A 14,201-nucleotide genomic window follows, 5' to 3' on the forward strand; every position below is an offset into this window, starting at 1 on the left:
CAGAAACACACAAAAAATCAAACCCTCTCCCTCCATTCCCCCTTACCAAATGAAAAACTAACCATATACACTCAAATTATGCTTCTTTTTCAAGGACTTCAAAGTCCTTAACTAATATTGTTTTCATTCGGTTTCAGAAGAGCCCTAAGGGCAGCCATGCATGCCTATTGTCCTTAACATACAAATGTAAAAACTCAAAAAATACATTTACATTAAACCCAGTTGGCTCCTGTCAAAAAAAATCAAGTCAGTGACAGATCCAGCATCAGGATCCTCAGCTATTCTGCCCTTATGACTCCTACTATTCTCAAAACTGGCCATGCAAGCACATTCAATCCAAACGTTAAACCAACTTCAAGAGTCCCAAATAATTACTTAATTGCTCTTCTGGGATAAAACCAGTCACTTCAACAGCTGATTGGTTATAGATCATAAGTTGAGATCAGGACCATGTCTACTTAACTGGGCTTGTACAGTACTGAATTCAAGAGTCAATGCTTTATAAATCCTTGCTGATGAAGAGGATGTTACATGCCCAAATACCTGACCAAAAAATAAATAAATAAACCCAAACAACTCTGGTTTATCACAACTGCAAATTGGTTTGACTAAACCTATGAAAGAAAACAACCATTATTAGTCCCTAAATCCAACAACCTGACCCCCAAAACTATTTGTTCCCCATACAACCCAACCCCAAGGCCACGACCAAACACTGTCAACTCAAACCCATATTACTAGTAAAATGTTAATCCTACCCTAATTCAAAAACTGACATTATCCTCTAATGCAACTACTCCAAATCTATGTCCTTATCACTACACTACCTAATGGCAATTTTCAATATACCTACTCAAATCAATCATATCCAAGGTCTCTGAAACCAGGCTATCTGGCTCTGTTTCCTCCACTGAAGACAACTCTTTATTCAAACGGAACCTCCGTAAACAAATGGCCCACAACCAGCCAAGCCCCTTCACCAGTTTTTCCCTTCACTTCATCCTCCAATAGAATTAACCCCTTCAGTGCCGACCTAAATAAGACCAATCTCCTATCTACCTTCGCAGTCTGACCCGGTCTTCCCGACAACAACCCCAACTGCCACTTTGCCCAACTATGCTTCTAACTCTGAGTCCCCCCGACCCCACCCCCAACCCCCGCCTTCCCACGGGTCAATAACACTAGTGGTGGTGGTGGGATTTAACTCCTTCTGCCGCGCATGCGCCGAAACCACAGACACAAACAAGGAGGGGGTGGGGGAGGAGGAAGCACAAGACACTCTAGGGAGAGTAGCGCGTACCCTCCCGTTTCGAGCTCGCGCTGCTGCCGTTAAAGGCGGGAACCGGCACGGGTTCCCTTCCAGCGCGAGCCCCACCAACCACCGCGCGCGCGGATCCAGAGGCTCGCGCTGGCGGCCTGAGCGAGCTCGCGCCGAGCCCGGATACTGCGCCTGCGCCGCGGCGGCAGCTCGTCTCTACCGGGTCCGCTCCCCTCCGACGCCCCTGCGACGCAGTCTCCTTACCCCTTTGAGCCGCTTGACCAGGGCACTCTTCTGTCCACTCTTGGCCAGGCCTCGCTGTTCTAGTGCGGCCTTCAGGTCGGTCACCCGCAGCGCCTGAAGCGGCTTCCCGTCCAGAGTCACCTCCTCCAGCTCCGCCATCTTGTGTGAGGTACTCGGCTCCCGTCTCGACGGCTTCGGGCATCTTCGGTAATTTCCGCCAACGCCCTTCGAACGTGCCGATCCAACCCCGCCCACTGCCACGGCCTCCCCTTCCCCCTCCCGGTCCTCAGATCCGAACACTCAGTCTTTTCGAGAGCACTCGGGTATTTCCGTTCCCACCTTAGCACCAATCAGCAGTTTCCATTCTCTCTGTAGGCTCCGCCCTTCGCTCTCTCCTTTTCGAGCTCGGATATCTCCGCCTTACCGAGCCTAGGACTAGATTACGTTCGTAAACGCTCTCCCCTGGTAGAACCGGACTCGGAAACGTTCGGCTTTCTTCGGACTCACGGCTTTGGCAATCGGGTCCGGCGTACTGGTGCAGAGACGCCCGGTGGAGTTCAGGGCCTTTTACGAGGTCCGGAAGTGCGTGGGTTACCCAGTGGAGTCTGCTGGGAACATGGAGGTGGCAGAAGTAGCCGGAACCCACGGACTCCTGTGACTTCCTTCTGGGGTCCCTCGGGGTGAGAATAAGGAGGTAAGCTAGGCGGAGGCCCCTCCCTCGGTCCAGCTTACCTTTTATCTGAGTCCTGGGGTCGGTTTGTTTGCCCCATCCTCACCCCAAGGCTCTTGATCTAGTGAGGAACCCGCCTGGGGGCGCCGGGGTTGGCTGGGGAGCAGTGTTGGAACTTTAGGGCCCAGAAACCCAAACTTGGCCCAGACTACCTCGCTCACCCCCACCACCACCCTACCCTGTCTCCAACTTTCCCCCAAGATCTCGTATAAGGGGAATATTTATATTAATTTAATTTAATGCCCACAGATTGCGCTATCATTACTTGCGTGCTAAAATGAGGCGCGACACCGAGCCCTAGCCTGTGTGTCCTGTGCATTGTAACCAGTATTTAGTCCGTTGGGGCGATGCAGACCCCAAACTCCCCGGGGTAGCAATCCAGTACTTCAATATCAGTCTTAGAAAGACACCTGTGGCAACACTGTAGCAGATTCTTCCTTCTGAGAGCTAACTTTGCGTTCGGCCCTGCTGCCCCTGTATCTAGGGTTCCAGCTATTTGGGCTCTGTGAAACTGTAGCTGTTGCAGATAATTTAGCCAGTGTTTGCTTTCATTCATTGACCACAGTTGCTTCATGTCTTTCACATTAGTCAGAAGAAACTGCCTTATGAAGAAGAAACGGCACATTATGACTGTTGAATTGCTTAGAAAAAAACTGTAGCCCACCTGAAGGGATTTACATGCTAGCAGTTTCATATTTTATATTTAAGGGATTTGAAATAATTTAGGTAAAATAGTCACACCACCAGCATAAAATCAACAGCTCAGGCGCTTGTCGGTAATATGTTAATAAATGAGATGGGGGTGGCCAGGTAGCACAGCAAGTAAGAGCACCCTCTCCAGTGTTGAGAAGACCTGGAGATCGAATCCCGGGCTCAGACGCTTAGCACCCACCCAGAAACACCTGGCCGTGTAACCTTGAGCAAGTTACTTAACCCCAATTGCTTAGGGGCGGCCAGGTGGCTCAGCGAGTAAGAGCACCGGCTCCAGTGTCGGGATGACCTGGATCAAATCTGGGCTCAGATACTCAGCACCACGCCCAGAAATAACTGGCCATGTAACCTTGAACAAGTTACTTAACCCCGATTGCTTTTAAAAAATTAAAAAAATAAGAATAAATGAGATAGGAATTATGTGTAATCAGTAAAAGTATTAAGTATCCATTACATCCTTTCAGATGCTTGGTCTACCAAACCAACCATACTGTTTCTTCAGAGTTTTTGGCAAAGAACACAAGACTTAACCTCTCTCTTGCATGACTTTGGGTGAGTCCCTTATATCTCTGTTTTTAATTTTTTAGTTGCAAAATGAAACAAATGCTTTACAGTGAACTAATTAGATGGTGGGTAATGCATGAAGAACCATTGGCAATTTGCAGTTCAAGGAAGACTCTTTTCACCATGAAACTTAATGATGACTTTCAACATTACTCTTTATTCAGTGACCAAAGCACTCAAAACCTTGTGCAGCCATATTTGTTATACAAAAGGATTCTGCTGTTAAATGTATATTCATTTTAGAGGAAACAAGTTGGATCAGCATGCTTCTTGCCTTGCCCATAATTGGGGGGGCTTAGGTAGGAAGAGGAAGAATGAGAGATACTGGTTATTTGGGTGATTATTACAAGGATTAGAACCCAAAGGGAAGCTCTGAGTTCAAAGAGGTGGGGAGTAAGGTTGGTAGGTTTGGAATAAAATTGTTTTAAGCAGACCTTTTCAATGTAGTGCTGTTATTTGGGGAAAACAAAGTAGAAAGTGTTGCTATTTATCTTCCAAAATAAATATAGGATAGGAGAAAAAAGTGCTTTTTTAATGTATTTAAAAAGCTAAATTTTGTGCCAAGAGCGATGTATCAACTGTTTAGCCATTGAACTTAGGAGTTTCCTTATTTTATCTATTGTAAAATTGTCTTTTGTTTTACTCTCAGGATGTCACTGAAGTCAACTGCCTCTTGGATATCACCATCCTCCTCCTCTACGTTAACCACTACTCCAGACAATTACTCCTTCCTTTCCATGTCTTACTTCACTTCACAGGAGATGAAGTGCGTCCTGCATTGGTTTGCCAGCTGGTCAGATCCCCAACGTGAGCGTTTCCTGCAGGACTTGGTAGCTAAGGCAGTGCCAGGCAAATTACAACCCCTCTTAGAGGGATTGGAACATCTTAGTGTGTCTGGAGCAGACCAACCACCACATATCTTTGATTGCCAACTTCGACTCTGGGATCAGTGGTTCCGAAGTTGGGCTGAGGAGGAGCGAAATGAGTTTGTCAGGCAACTGGAGGCCAGTGAGCCAGACTTTGTAGCAAAGTTTTATCAAGCAGTAGCTGCTACAGCTGGTAAGGACTGATAGGAGTCAACATCATAAAAGACAATATGACTCTGATGGAGTTGGATTGATAGCTTTGATGTGGGAGTGCCCAGACGAGAAAGGAAATGTCTGGGGATGACATCCAGGTCTATATTCAGTTATTGTTGTTGGATTTCTAGCCTATAGATCACTACAGGTTTTAAAAACAAAGCCAATACAAATGATTGGCTATTATTCTGCTTCCTCTATATAATCTTAAAATTGCTGACTGTGTCATCCAGACTTCTTTGCAAGCTGTTTCTAAAAAGAATCAGAATATCAGAAACCCAGATCTCTCTAGAGTTGGTAGAAGTGAAGGATGGGGGAGTAAGTGAAACACTTGCTATGGGAGCAAGTTACGGGCAATAAGATACCAGGTGGGTATCAATTCAAAGAGCTTAGCTAAATCTAGACCAATAATCTGGGCCCCTATCTGTTTTGGTTTATAATCTAAGTGTTAGGGTATCAATGGGTCAGTCAAATGGAGGGATGGAGTAGAGATGCCAAGCCTAAGAGCCTTGGTTCTCATCAAAGGTTCACAGTATTTTTGGAGCCAGTAGCAAGAGTTCTTACTTCATAATGTAGCTCTACCAAGATTATGAAAACAAATGTTACATCCTATGGGATGGAAGGTTTATTTTTGTAATTAAAGAAATAATGGGTTCTGGGAATACAAAGACGAAAAAAATGACCTTTGCCCTCAATGGGCATACAGGTACTTATACCAGAATAAAAGGGTGCTCCTGTTTAGTCTAAATGATCTCTACTTTTAGGTCTCCGGGAGGGGAAAGGGTGAGGGGAGGAGCCAAGGGCAAGTAGAAACTTGGGATCATAGGTATAATACATCTTCATCTTCTTGGTGGCTCCTCCCACTGCTATAAAATCTTTAGTGATTTAAGTTTGCATCTTTCTTTTTCCTCCAACCAAATGAAAGTCTGAACTGTGACCCAGTGTCAGGGTTTTTCCCTCCCTAGCAGTCTATGACAGAGGAAAGTCTGTGTCAGAGGTGGGGAACCTGTGTCCTAAAGGCTGCAGGTTGATACAGAACCCATGGCAAAGTGCTCAAAAAGGAGTTCAAACCCACATCTGGAAAGATACTAAGAGCCTAATGTGTGCCAGGCATTCTTCTAAGTATTGGGGAATACAAAGATAAAAAAAAAAGTCCAATAGTCTTAGCCCTTGAGACACAGACTCTTGGGGAGAGTGGGAAGGATATAACATGCAAAGTCAGAGGCCAAGCACTATTGGGGACAGTCAGAGGAAAAGCCTCTTCTAAGACGACAAAGTAAAAGCCTCTTCTAAGGTGACATTAAATCAAATCTTCAGGAGATCTAGTGACAATAGGAAAAGGTGAGGGAGAATATTGTAAGCCTAGGGAATAGCTTGTGAAAAAGAAGATAGAAATGAAAATACAGGGCACATCACATAGGTCTGTAAAGTGAGGTTGGAGCCAGCTCTTGAAGCTTCCTAAGCAGGGCAATGACATGGTCATACTTAATAATCCATTTGCTATCTCAGCTCATGTTCATGATAATGTCACATTATACTTCCCTCGTTCCCTCAGATAGGCTTCTTATTGATCCTGGAAGTCCCGATGAAGGATAAGAGGTTGATGGTGCAACTCGAAGGGAAGCTTGGTATTTCTTATAGACCACAGTTCCCCCTGTACCCATCAGAATAAATAGCATGAGGCTGAGGCCTATGGACAGTATTATGCCCATATTTTGGGAAATTAGACCTGGTGAAGCCAGCCACCTAGATATAAAGAAGGAACACTTAGTGATTATTTATATAAATTTTCATTGTATTCAATTCCTTACCCCTAACCTAAGTCATAATTTTCATATGGAAAGAAAATTGCCAGCTAGGTTGTAGAAGACTTTTAAGTGTCCTTTCCAACTCTAAATCCTTTGGCCTTATGTAGTAGCACCTAAATTTGTATCATTTCAGGAAACTTCAGTATCAAGAAGGATGTCTCTACCCTAGCCTATGTTGGTAATGGATTTTGAGATGAGGCAGGACAACTAATCCCAAAAGTAGAGTTCGATAGAAAAGGATCCTGGATGATTTACTTTGGAAGGGAAAAAGGGACTCTAATCCCTTTGGTTTGGAAATGGAGAAATTCTGTAATTTCACCTGATTAGCAAAAGGTCCTACTGTTGGTCAGGGGCTATGTCTTCAGATAAAATTTGATACATATGTAGCATAGGGCCATGTGAGTGTTAAATGCTGTTTTTGTCTTTGAGTCCTAGGTGTGGCAAAGAGTATATTCTGTAATGGCTCCTTACCTGTTGTAGTCTGTGGTAAAGGTGGCTCCACCATAGTCCACATTTAATGGTGTATCATTGAGGGATCTACTCAGAGCTCTATATAGGATCTCAGTTGGGGGTTCTTGACAGCCAGGAAACTCCCACATATGCACAGTAAACACCAGATTAGAGTTTATGGATGGACTGTGGAAATGGCACCTGAATTGACATTTAGAAGAAAAACAAAATAGATGGAGTATCATATTTTACTCATATTTCTAGTATACATTCCTAGAATAGTAAATTTTCGATTTAGGCCATTTAGAAAAAATGGATATTGGCAGACAAATATAGCTCCTTTGGAGAAGGGATATAGAGGTTAGATCCTGAGACTCCTTCAGTCCTGACTTAGACATAGTACACCTTAAATATTTACATGTGGATGCCTGCTCTGACCACCAGGGCCTGCAGTATAGCTTGGGTTAGTTCCTGCTGCTGCATTTTGCTCACGTAGTAACCTGGGGGCCCAGCTAGTCCCAGGGCCAACTGGATCAGCAAGCCTGGGTATGAAGGTCTTGTAGTTGAAGGAGGAAAAGCCACGAGATCCTTATTTGTCTGGCAGAACCGGCCCCAGGGACAGAAGAGGAGGCCATAATACCCAGGGACCTGTAAGGAGGAGTGAAGATACAGCTAGAGACCTCAACTACATGTTTTTATCCTTTATTCTAGAGGAGGACTTCAGTGTAGAACAGAACCACACAGGGAGCCCTTTATAAATGATGAATGTCTTAAAAGATTATTCCCAATTCCTACCCACCTGAATAGACTTCCCTGGGAAGCAGGGGACCCAGGGTGATCCTGCTGCTTGCACATAGTATCCACTTCCTTCTGTGCATCTATGTAAGTAGCATCGACCAGTGAGCTCCATCTGCCTGAAGGGTAGAACCTGAGGGAGGGGTGTGGTTCTGCTTCTGCGTACCAGGACTGAAGTGAGGTTAGCCATGAAGCAACGGCTTTTGGAATGGTAGATCTCCCCATATGGATTTCTTGCTGCAGGAAGGGGTGCATTTCCCTTCTTCCAGCATTCACTCTGAAGAGGGTCAAGAGATGGGAGAGTCTGTGCTCCAGTCCTGTATGTGTGTCATTTCTGTCCTGCTCAAGTAAAGCTGACCTTACCCCTGGCTTCCCAGGCTACTTACTTGATTTGCTAATGGCTTGTACATGCGGCAGCCTTCCAGCAGGGGGTCTGATGAGCATTGCCCCTTGTCAAAGTGCAAGTAGTGACAGCCCAGTCCACTGTGGAAAAAAGTAAGGAGTGAAACTAAGATCAGAGGCAACCCTCTCGTCCACCGCAGTCTGAATGCAGTGTACACACCTGCCGACACAGAAGAAGTCTGAGGAGCCAGATCTACAGGATGTCACCAATCCAAAGTTCAAACCAGATCCTGCTTAGAGGATTGAAAAAGAAGTTGGAAGAAAGCCACAACATAACCCTCCTCTCCCATTACTACTGTTAAATTTGGGATTAAAATATTTGTGCTATGTATTTCAGGATTGCGAGGCAAGCACTAGGTGTACCTGAAAGGTTTTCCTTTCCTATAGCACCTTGACTCATACTTAGTATCATCTTTCTTAACTACCTGCAGAATGTCTGATCCCTTATTCCTTACCCTGACCCCAAACCAGTTCCTGTGCAGCACTGTGATTTACTTGGTACCAGCCAGAGTCAGCAAAGGCAGCAAGAGTGATAAGGTCAATCTGGGTACGGTGAGCCCCATCAAAGGTAGCAGTCATCACAGAGCCCTGGAATAAACGGGCTTCCCAGTGAGAGGAAGATGGACCCTGCAAATCAGAATGTGTACGAGGGTATTCAAGACCTTACACATACCTTGCTCTTCCTTCTGCAGCTCTCTTTAACCTTTGCTCTCACCTCTTCCTCCAAGGGGACTCCCTGCATGGCTTCTGAGACTCCCAAGTGCCTGGCTAGGCTGTGGCTTACAGTGGGGGTGGTGAGAATTAACTGCCCCCATTCATCCCTTCTGGTCACCTGTCGTCTCAGGGAACATTTTTCTCCAACTGGTGAGCAGTTTAGGAGTAAAGGAAGAGACAGAAGGGGGTGTAGAAAGGGTGGATTGGGGAGAAGAGGCAACATGAGAGAAACAAGGGAGTTTGAGGTGAAGTCGTTTACAGGAACCTTGTTATAGCATTCTCATTGGTTGGGATTGTAGGCATCCTTTCCCTTTACTCACTGCTGGGGCCTGAAGTACAATCCCTCCATTTCTTGAAGAGTTGTCCAGAGAAGCCCAGGACATGGAACAATTCATGTATTGTGGCCTGAAGAAGGGAAAAACATCCAGGGATGGGGTGACTGGACAAGAGTACTAGAATGCTCTGCCATCCTCCAATGGCTATGTTTTCCTTGTGTACCCCACACAGATAAAAGTACTCCTCTCCCCCAGATAAGTGACCCTCTTCCTATTCTGCCCTTCCTGTCCCAATCTAGTCACCATGACAATGTCACCATGGCTGTAGTGGAGACCACTGAGGTGTTGTGTGCAGAAAATGATGGTGCCTGCAAGGGGCCGATCTACACCATCCAGCTGGCAGCAAGCAGCATAAGCAATGATGGAGGGCTGTGGATAAATAACATGAAGGCAGTGGTGGAAAGCAAATGTTGGAGGTGGGGACACAGAATGTGGGAGATGGGTAATTGGAGGAGATCCAGATAAGGAGTTCTAGAATAAAGAAGGATGAATTAGGGAGACAAAGTAATTTGTTTTACTCCTTACCTCACGGTGGCATTTCATAGTGTGGGCTACTTGCACATACAAGAGGAAATCAGTGTCTGGGATTCCAGGCCCGTCTGGTTGGATCAATTCTGGGGGACCTTGTTCTGGCCATAAGGAATAACCACGGAGGTGGGCATCAGGGATCTGGAGAGAATGGAATATAGGCACAGGCCCAAATTGGGACACGGGTAAGTAGGAGAAAAATCACTAAGGTGGGGGCTGAGGAATTAACATCAGAGGTGGGAAGGAAACTTGTAGAAAGAACATTGGATTTGAGAGTAAGAGACCTATGTTTGAATTCTTGCTCTGCTACAACAGTTGATAAACATTAAGCACTATGTGCCAGACACTATGCTAAGAGCTGGGGATACAAAAAGGGGGCAAAAGAAAGTGCCTGCCCTCAAGGGGTTTACAGTTTAATTGGGGAGACAATATGTAAACAAATATATACAAAGTAAATTACATATAAATAGGAAATGATAGTGAAAGGCACTGGAATTACGAGGGATTGAGAAAGGCTTCCTGTAAAAGGTGGGATTCCGGTTGGGAATTAATGGAAACCAGGGAATTTAGAGCAGAGGAAGGACAGCGATCCAGACTCGGAGGAAAGCTAGAGAAAATGCCTTGGCCCAGAGGCGAATGTTCCTGGATCAAAATATGCGTTAGGGAGTAAGGTAAAAAGACTGGAAAAGTAGTGTGGAACTAAGTTACGAAGTACTTTGAAGGCCAAACAGGGTTTTGTGTTTAATTTTATAAGCAATAGAAACTACTGGAGTTTATTGAGTAGGTGACATGCTCTGACCTGTGTTTTAGGAAAATCACTTTAGTAGCTGAGTGGAAGATGGACTGGAGTCAGGGGAGACGAGGTAGACAGACCCACCAGCAGGCTATTGGAATAATCCAGGCATGAGGTAATGAGGGCCTGCACCAGGGTGGGTGGCAGAGGAGAAAAGGGGCATGTATTTGAGAGATGTTGCCAAGGTGAAATCGACAGGCCTTAGCAACAGATTGTATGTGGAGGGCGAGAGATAGTGAAGAATCCAGAATGAATCCTAGATTGCCAGCCAGAGAGACTGGGAAGATGGTGTTGCCCTGTATAATAATAGGGAATGTAGGGGTATGGGGAGGGTTTAGGAGGGAATAATACCCGGGTTACTACTAGGCCTTAGTTTCCTCATCTGCAAAATGAAGGAGTTACACTTTGATGATCTCAAAAGTAAATCTATGATACTATGGTCAGAGATTCAATAATTATTTTATATAAATCACTTACCTTTACCCCCAGACAATTTTCTCCCACATAGCCAGGGTTCAGAAGGCTGCATCTGTCAAGAGAACCCCTCTGGAGTGAGCTAGAGACACTCGGGCTTTTCTGGAGAATAATTGTTCCCCCTTTATAGCAGCATTCACCTGTAGTGGCTTGGGGAATCTGGGTCCGTCCAGATAGCCTGACAATACTGTTCTGGGTCACGACTCAGAAGAAGGGGTCCTTGTACTGGTGGGACTTGGGGAGATAGAAGTCAGTTAGCCTTTTTTGTGACATCTTAGGATCCCTGGTCCTTCTGAGTTGATCTCTCTTCCTCCAAGCCTTCATTGCAATTCATCATGGCTCCTCCTTTTCCATCCTCTTACCTGAAAGTACCCCCTGGATCTGATGAATGGCCTCTCTCAGAACTGCATCTATCCGAGGTTCCCAATACATCCAGTTTTTCTCAGGGTACAAAGTCTCACTTTTTAAGCTTGATCCCTTAGGGTACCAGGCCTGGATACGAATTGGGCTTGGAACACTGGAATGGGAGAGGAAACCAGAGCGTGGCTTGAGGGACAATGGGGAAACAGGTGGCCCAACAAGGCTCACAGACCCCTGTGTTTCCTCATGTAGACAGCGGCCCTTAATTCCCTTCTGGAACAGCAGCAGGAGCAGAAGTAACAGAAAATTCCTCTCTTGGGAGGACTGTCTTCCCCAGTAAGCCCCCTCACAGCCTGCCCTAGACCTTGGTCTCTCCCCCATCTTCCTAGCTCAACTCACAAACAGGATTATTCTTTCTCATTCTCCTCTTCTCCTTCCTTTTATCCACTCTCTAACCACTGACAAGGAGTTGACAAATAGATTTCTTTAGGATGTGAAGCCTGGGAAGAAGGAAGCCCCCTCCTCAGGGGACCGGGAATGGAAAGCTTGGGGGTGGGGAGATAATTTTTCCTGGGGCCTCAGTAGAGCTTAGTAAAAGAGGTCATGCTGATTACAGCTCAGAGTCCCCTGGGTGGCAGCTGCTGTGGCTAAATGTTGATGAAACCAGTGGTGTCAAACTCAAATAGAACCTGGGGCCACCAATCCATACATATGCATCCTTGCTGGCAGCTGACAGTGACTTAGTTTTAATGAAATGCAATGTTATCAATGTTTCATTGCATTTTATTTATTTTGTGAAATATTTCCAAATTGCATTTTAATCTGATTCAGGCAGCACCCTGGAGTATTATGGAGCCTTTTTTTTTTTTTTAACCCTTTGGACTACATAATAGCTGAATGAAATCATCCTATCTCTTAAGCCCAGAGAACTGGGAAGAGGGGTGAGGAAGGAGTATAGAAACAGAGAAGCACCACAATTGGACCTCACAGTTCCCCTATTCCAACTGGGTCTCTGAATCAGGATGAGTAGTTTGCTTTCCCTACCTCAACCCCTTCCATTTCTTTCTGAGGGCCCATCAAGGCCATATCATACAATCTTTAGTGGCCATTGAGTCCAAACTACATCTGAACAAAGATTGTCTTCAATATAACACAACAGTAGTTATCTAGCTTTTTCCTGAAGCCTTCCAGTGAGTAGAAATCCACTAAATCCTGGGGCAGCCCATTCCACTTTTGGATAGCTCTAATTGTTTAGATTTTTTCCCCTTACATCAAGCCTATTTTTTTACCTACATCAAACCTAAATTTTGCAACTCCTACCCACACTTCTAATCCTGTCTATCTCCTCCTTCTGTGTGACAACCTTCAGATACTTGGAGCCAGCTAGCTATCATATCCTCCCTAAATTCTTTACTCCAGACTAAACATTCCTAGTTCTTTCAAACTCTCCATGTGAAGTGAATGTCCTTAACCCTTCTGGCTTGTCCTCTAAAGGCTCCCTAGCTAAATTAGATCCTTTCCAAATTATGGTGCCCAGAACTGAAGAGGGTATTTCACATGCAGCCTGACCAGGTCAGAGAACAGGGTGGTCTTCTGCCCTCCCTAGTACCATACACCCTACCTCTCTTAATGCACCCTAACTTTGAATTGCTTTCTTAGCTACTACATCACATTGCTGAATTATATGGTGTGTATAGTCAGCAATTCCATTCAATAAACATCTGCTATATCTATGACTTCTAGCCCCACCTCTGACTCAGACCTGTTGTGTGTAGGGGGAGGTTACTTAACTCTTCATTTCTGTCCCCTCCCCCAACTCTCTAAGATCACAAATTGCAGACCAGTTATTGACCTGTATTGGTAGAGTTAAAAACCTTGGTAAGAAAAACCTCCTCACCTAGAGGCCCCAACACAGATGAAATCACAGGTACAAACAAACAAAAAATGTACACACATACACACTGCTTATATTCTACTCAGGGATGCATCATATAAGTACATGCAAAGTTTAAACAAAAATAATATCTAATATTCAGACCTTACAGTCTTCATTAAACTCCTGTAAGAGGTGGAAGGAGACATAAATAGGAAGATAATGGAGGCTAATTCAGCAAGACCCAAGGATAGACCTCATATAAGCAGTGGGGACTTAGAACAGATAAACTGGTCAGATGTTCCATGTTTTCTTCACACCTCCTTCATGAAGTCCTTCTGATTAGTCTGCAAGAAACTCTTTCTTCTCTGAACTATCTATTGCCTTTTTCGTGTGTAATGTACCATTGGCCATTTGGTTGCATTCTGTTTGGTGCTGCTTTTTAACCTCTGGAGGAGACAGCAGAGTACAGTATAAGAAACAAGAGACTTGGAGTCAGATGTTCAATTTAACAAATATTTGGTTTCCCTACTTGAAATGACCTACATTCTACTGGGGGAAGCCAAAAGTATATACAAAAACATATATAGAATTAAGTATAAAGTTAATAAATACAAAGTAATTAAATGCAATATACTTTGGTACAGAGGGTGTTAGAAGTTGGGGGGATCAGGAAAGGCTTCATAGTGCCTGATGCATCTTAAAGGAAGAGAGGACTTCTGAGGCAGAGGTAAAGAGGGTGTACATGAAAGTATTATATATTAATTAATACAAGTTATAATGTGATGAGTATGTGTGGCACCCCCTCTGGGCTCACTCAGACTGGCAGTTTGGCTCCCCATAGTGAGCAGACTATTGCACCTCTCAGAGTTTTGAGTCAACCCTGAGCATTAGGGCTTCTAATACTCTTGAAAATGAGCACCTGTAGTGCTTCCTCCATATCAGTCAATCAGTAGATAACTTAGCTTTTACAAAAAGGATATTTTCAGATTGCTTGCTGTCTTGGGGAGGGAAGAGGGAAGGGAGAAAAATCTGGAACTCAAAATCTTACAAGAATGAATATTGAAAACTATCTTTACATAAA

The 14,201-nt window shown here is 44.7% G+C and overlaps 3 protein-coding genes and 1 pseudogene across 6 annotated transcripts in view; 1 reads left to right on the forward strand and 3 right to left on the reverse strand.

Moving 5' to 3' along the window:
* Nucleotides 1-5, reverse strand: part of ACIN1 (apoptotic chromatin condensation inducer 1) — a 39,220-nt gene extending 39,215 nt beyond the window's left edge. For all 4 annotated transcript variants that reach the window (XM_069097830.1, XM_069097831.1, XM_069097829.1 and 1 more), the window contains exon 1: nucleotides 1-5. This exon is cut by the window's left edge and continues 71 nt beyond it. The gene's annotated coding sequence lies outside the window, so the exon portion shown is untranslated.
* Nucleotides 6-1,430: 1,425 nt separating this feature from the next.
* LOC138168769 (apoptotic chromatin condensation inducer in the nucleus pseudogene) lies at nucleotides 1,431-2,271 on the reverse strand (annotated as a pseudogene).
* A 1,885-nt stretch (nucleotides 2,272-4,156) lies between these two features.
* CUNH14orf119 (chromosome unknown C14orf119 homolog) lies at nucleotides 4,157-4,576 on the forward strand. Its single transcript, XM_069097619.1, has one exon. It carries the CDS (start codon nucleotides 4,157-4,159, stop codon nucleotides 4,574-4,576), a length of 420 nt encoding a protein of 139 aa, XP_068953720.1.
* Nucleotides 4,577-6,117: 1,541 nt separating this feature from the next.
* On the reverse strand, nucleotides 6,118-11,625 carry CIROP (ciliated left-right organizer metallopeptidase). The gene is given in 13 exon segments (XM_069097620.1): nucleotides 6,118-6,331; nucleotides 6,865-7,044; nucleotides 7,262-7,491; nucleotides 7,643-7,915; nucleotides 8,025-8,121; nucleotides 8,201-8,270; nucleotides 8,496-8,667; nucleotides 8,756-8,901; nucleotides 9,075-9,159; nucleotides 9,333-9,758; nucleotides 10,888-10,939; nucleotides 11,025-11,118; nucleotides 11,247-11,625. Coding segments are annotated over 13 exon segments (2,418 nt in total).
* Nucleotides 11,626-14,201: the final 2,576 nt, after the last annotated feature.

This window comes from Petaurus breviceps, unplaced genomic scaffold (assembly GCF_028583685.1).
Source record: "Petaurus breviceps papuanus isolate PSGF00001 unplaced genomic scaffold, PetGlider_PUasm1.0 37, whole genome shotgun sequence".
Taxonomy (NCBI): domain Eukaryota; kingdom Metazoa; phylum Chordata; class Mammalia; order Diprotodontia; family Petauridae; genus Petaurus; species Petaurus breviceps.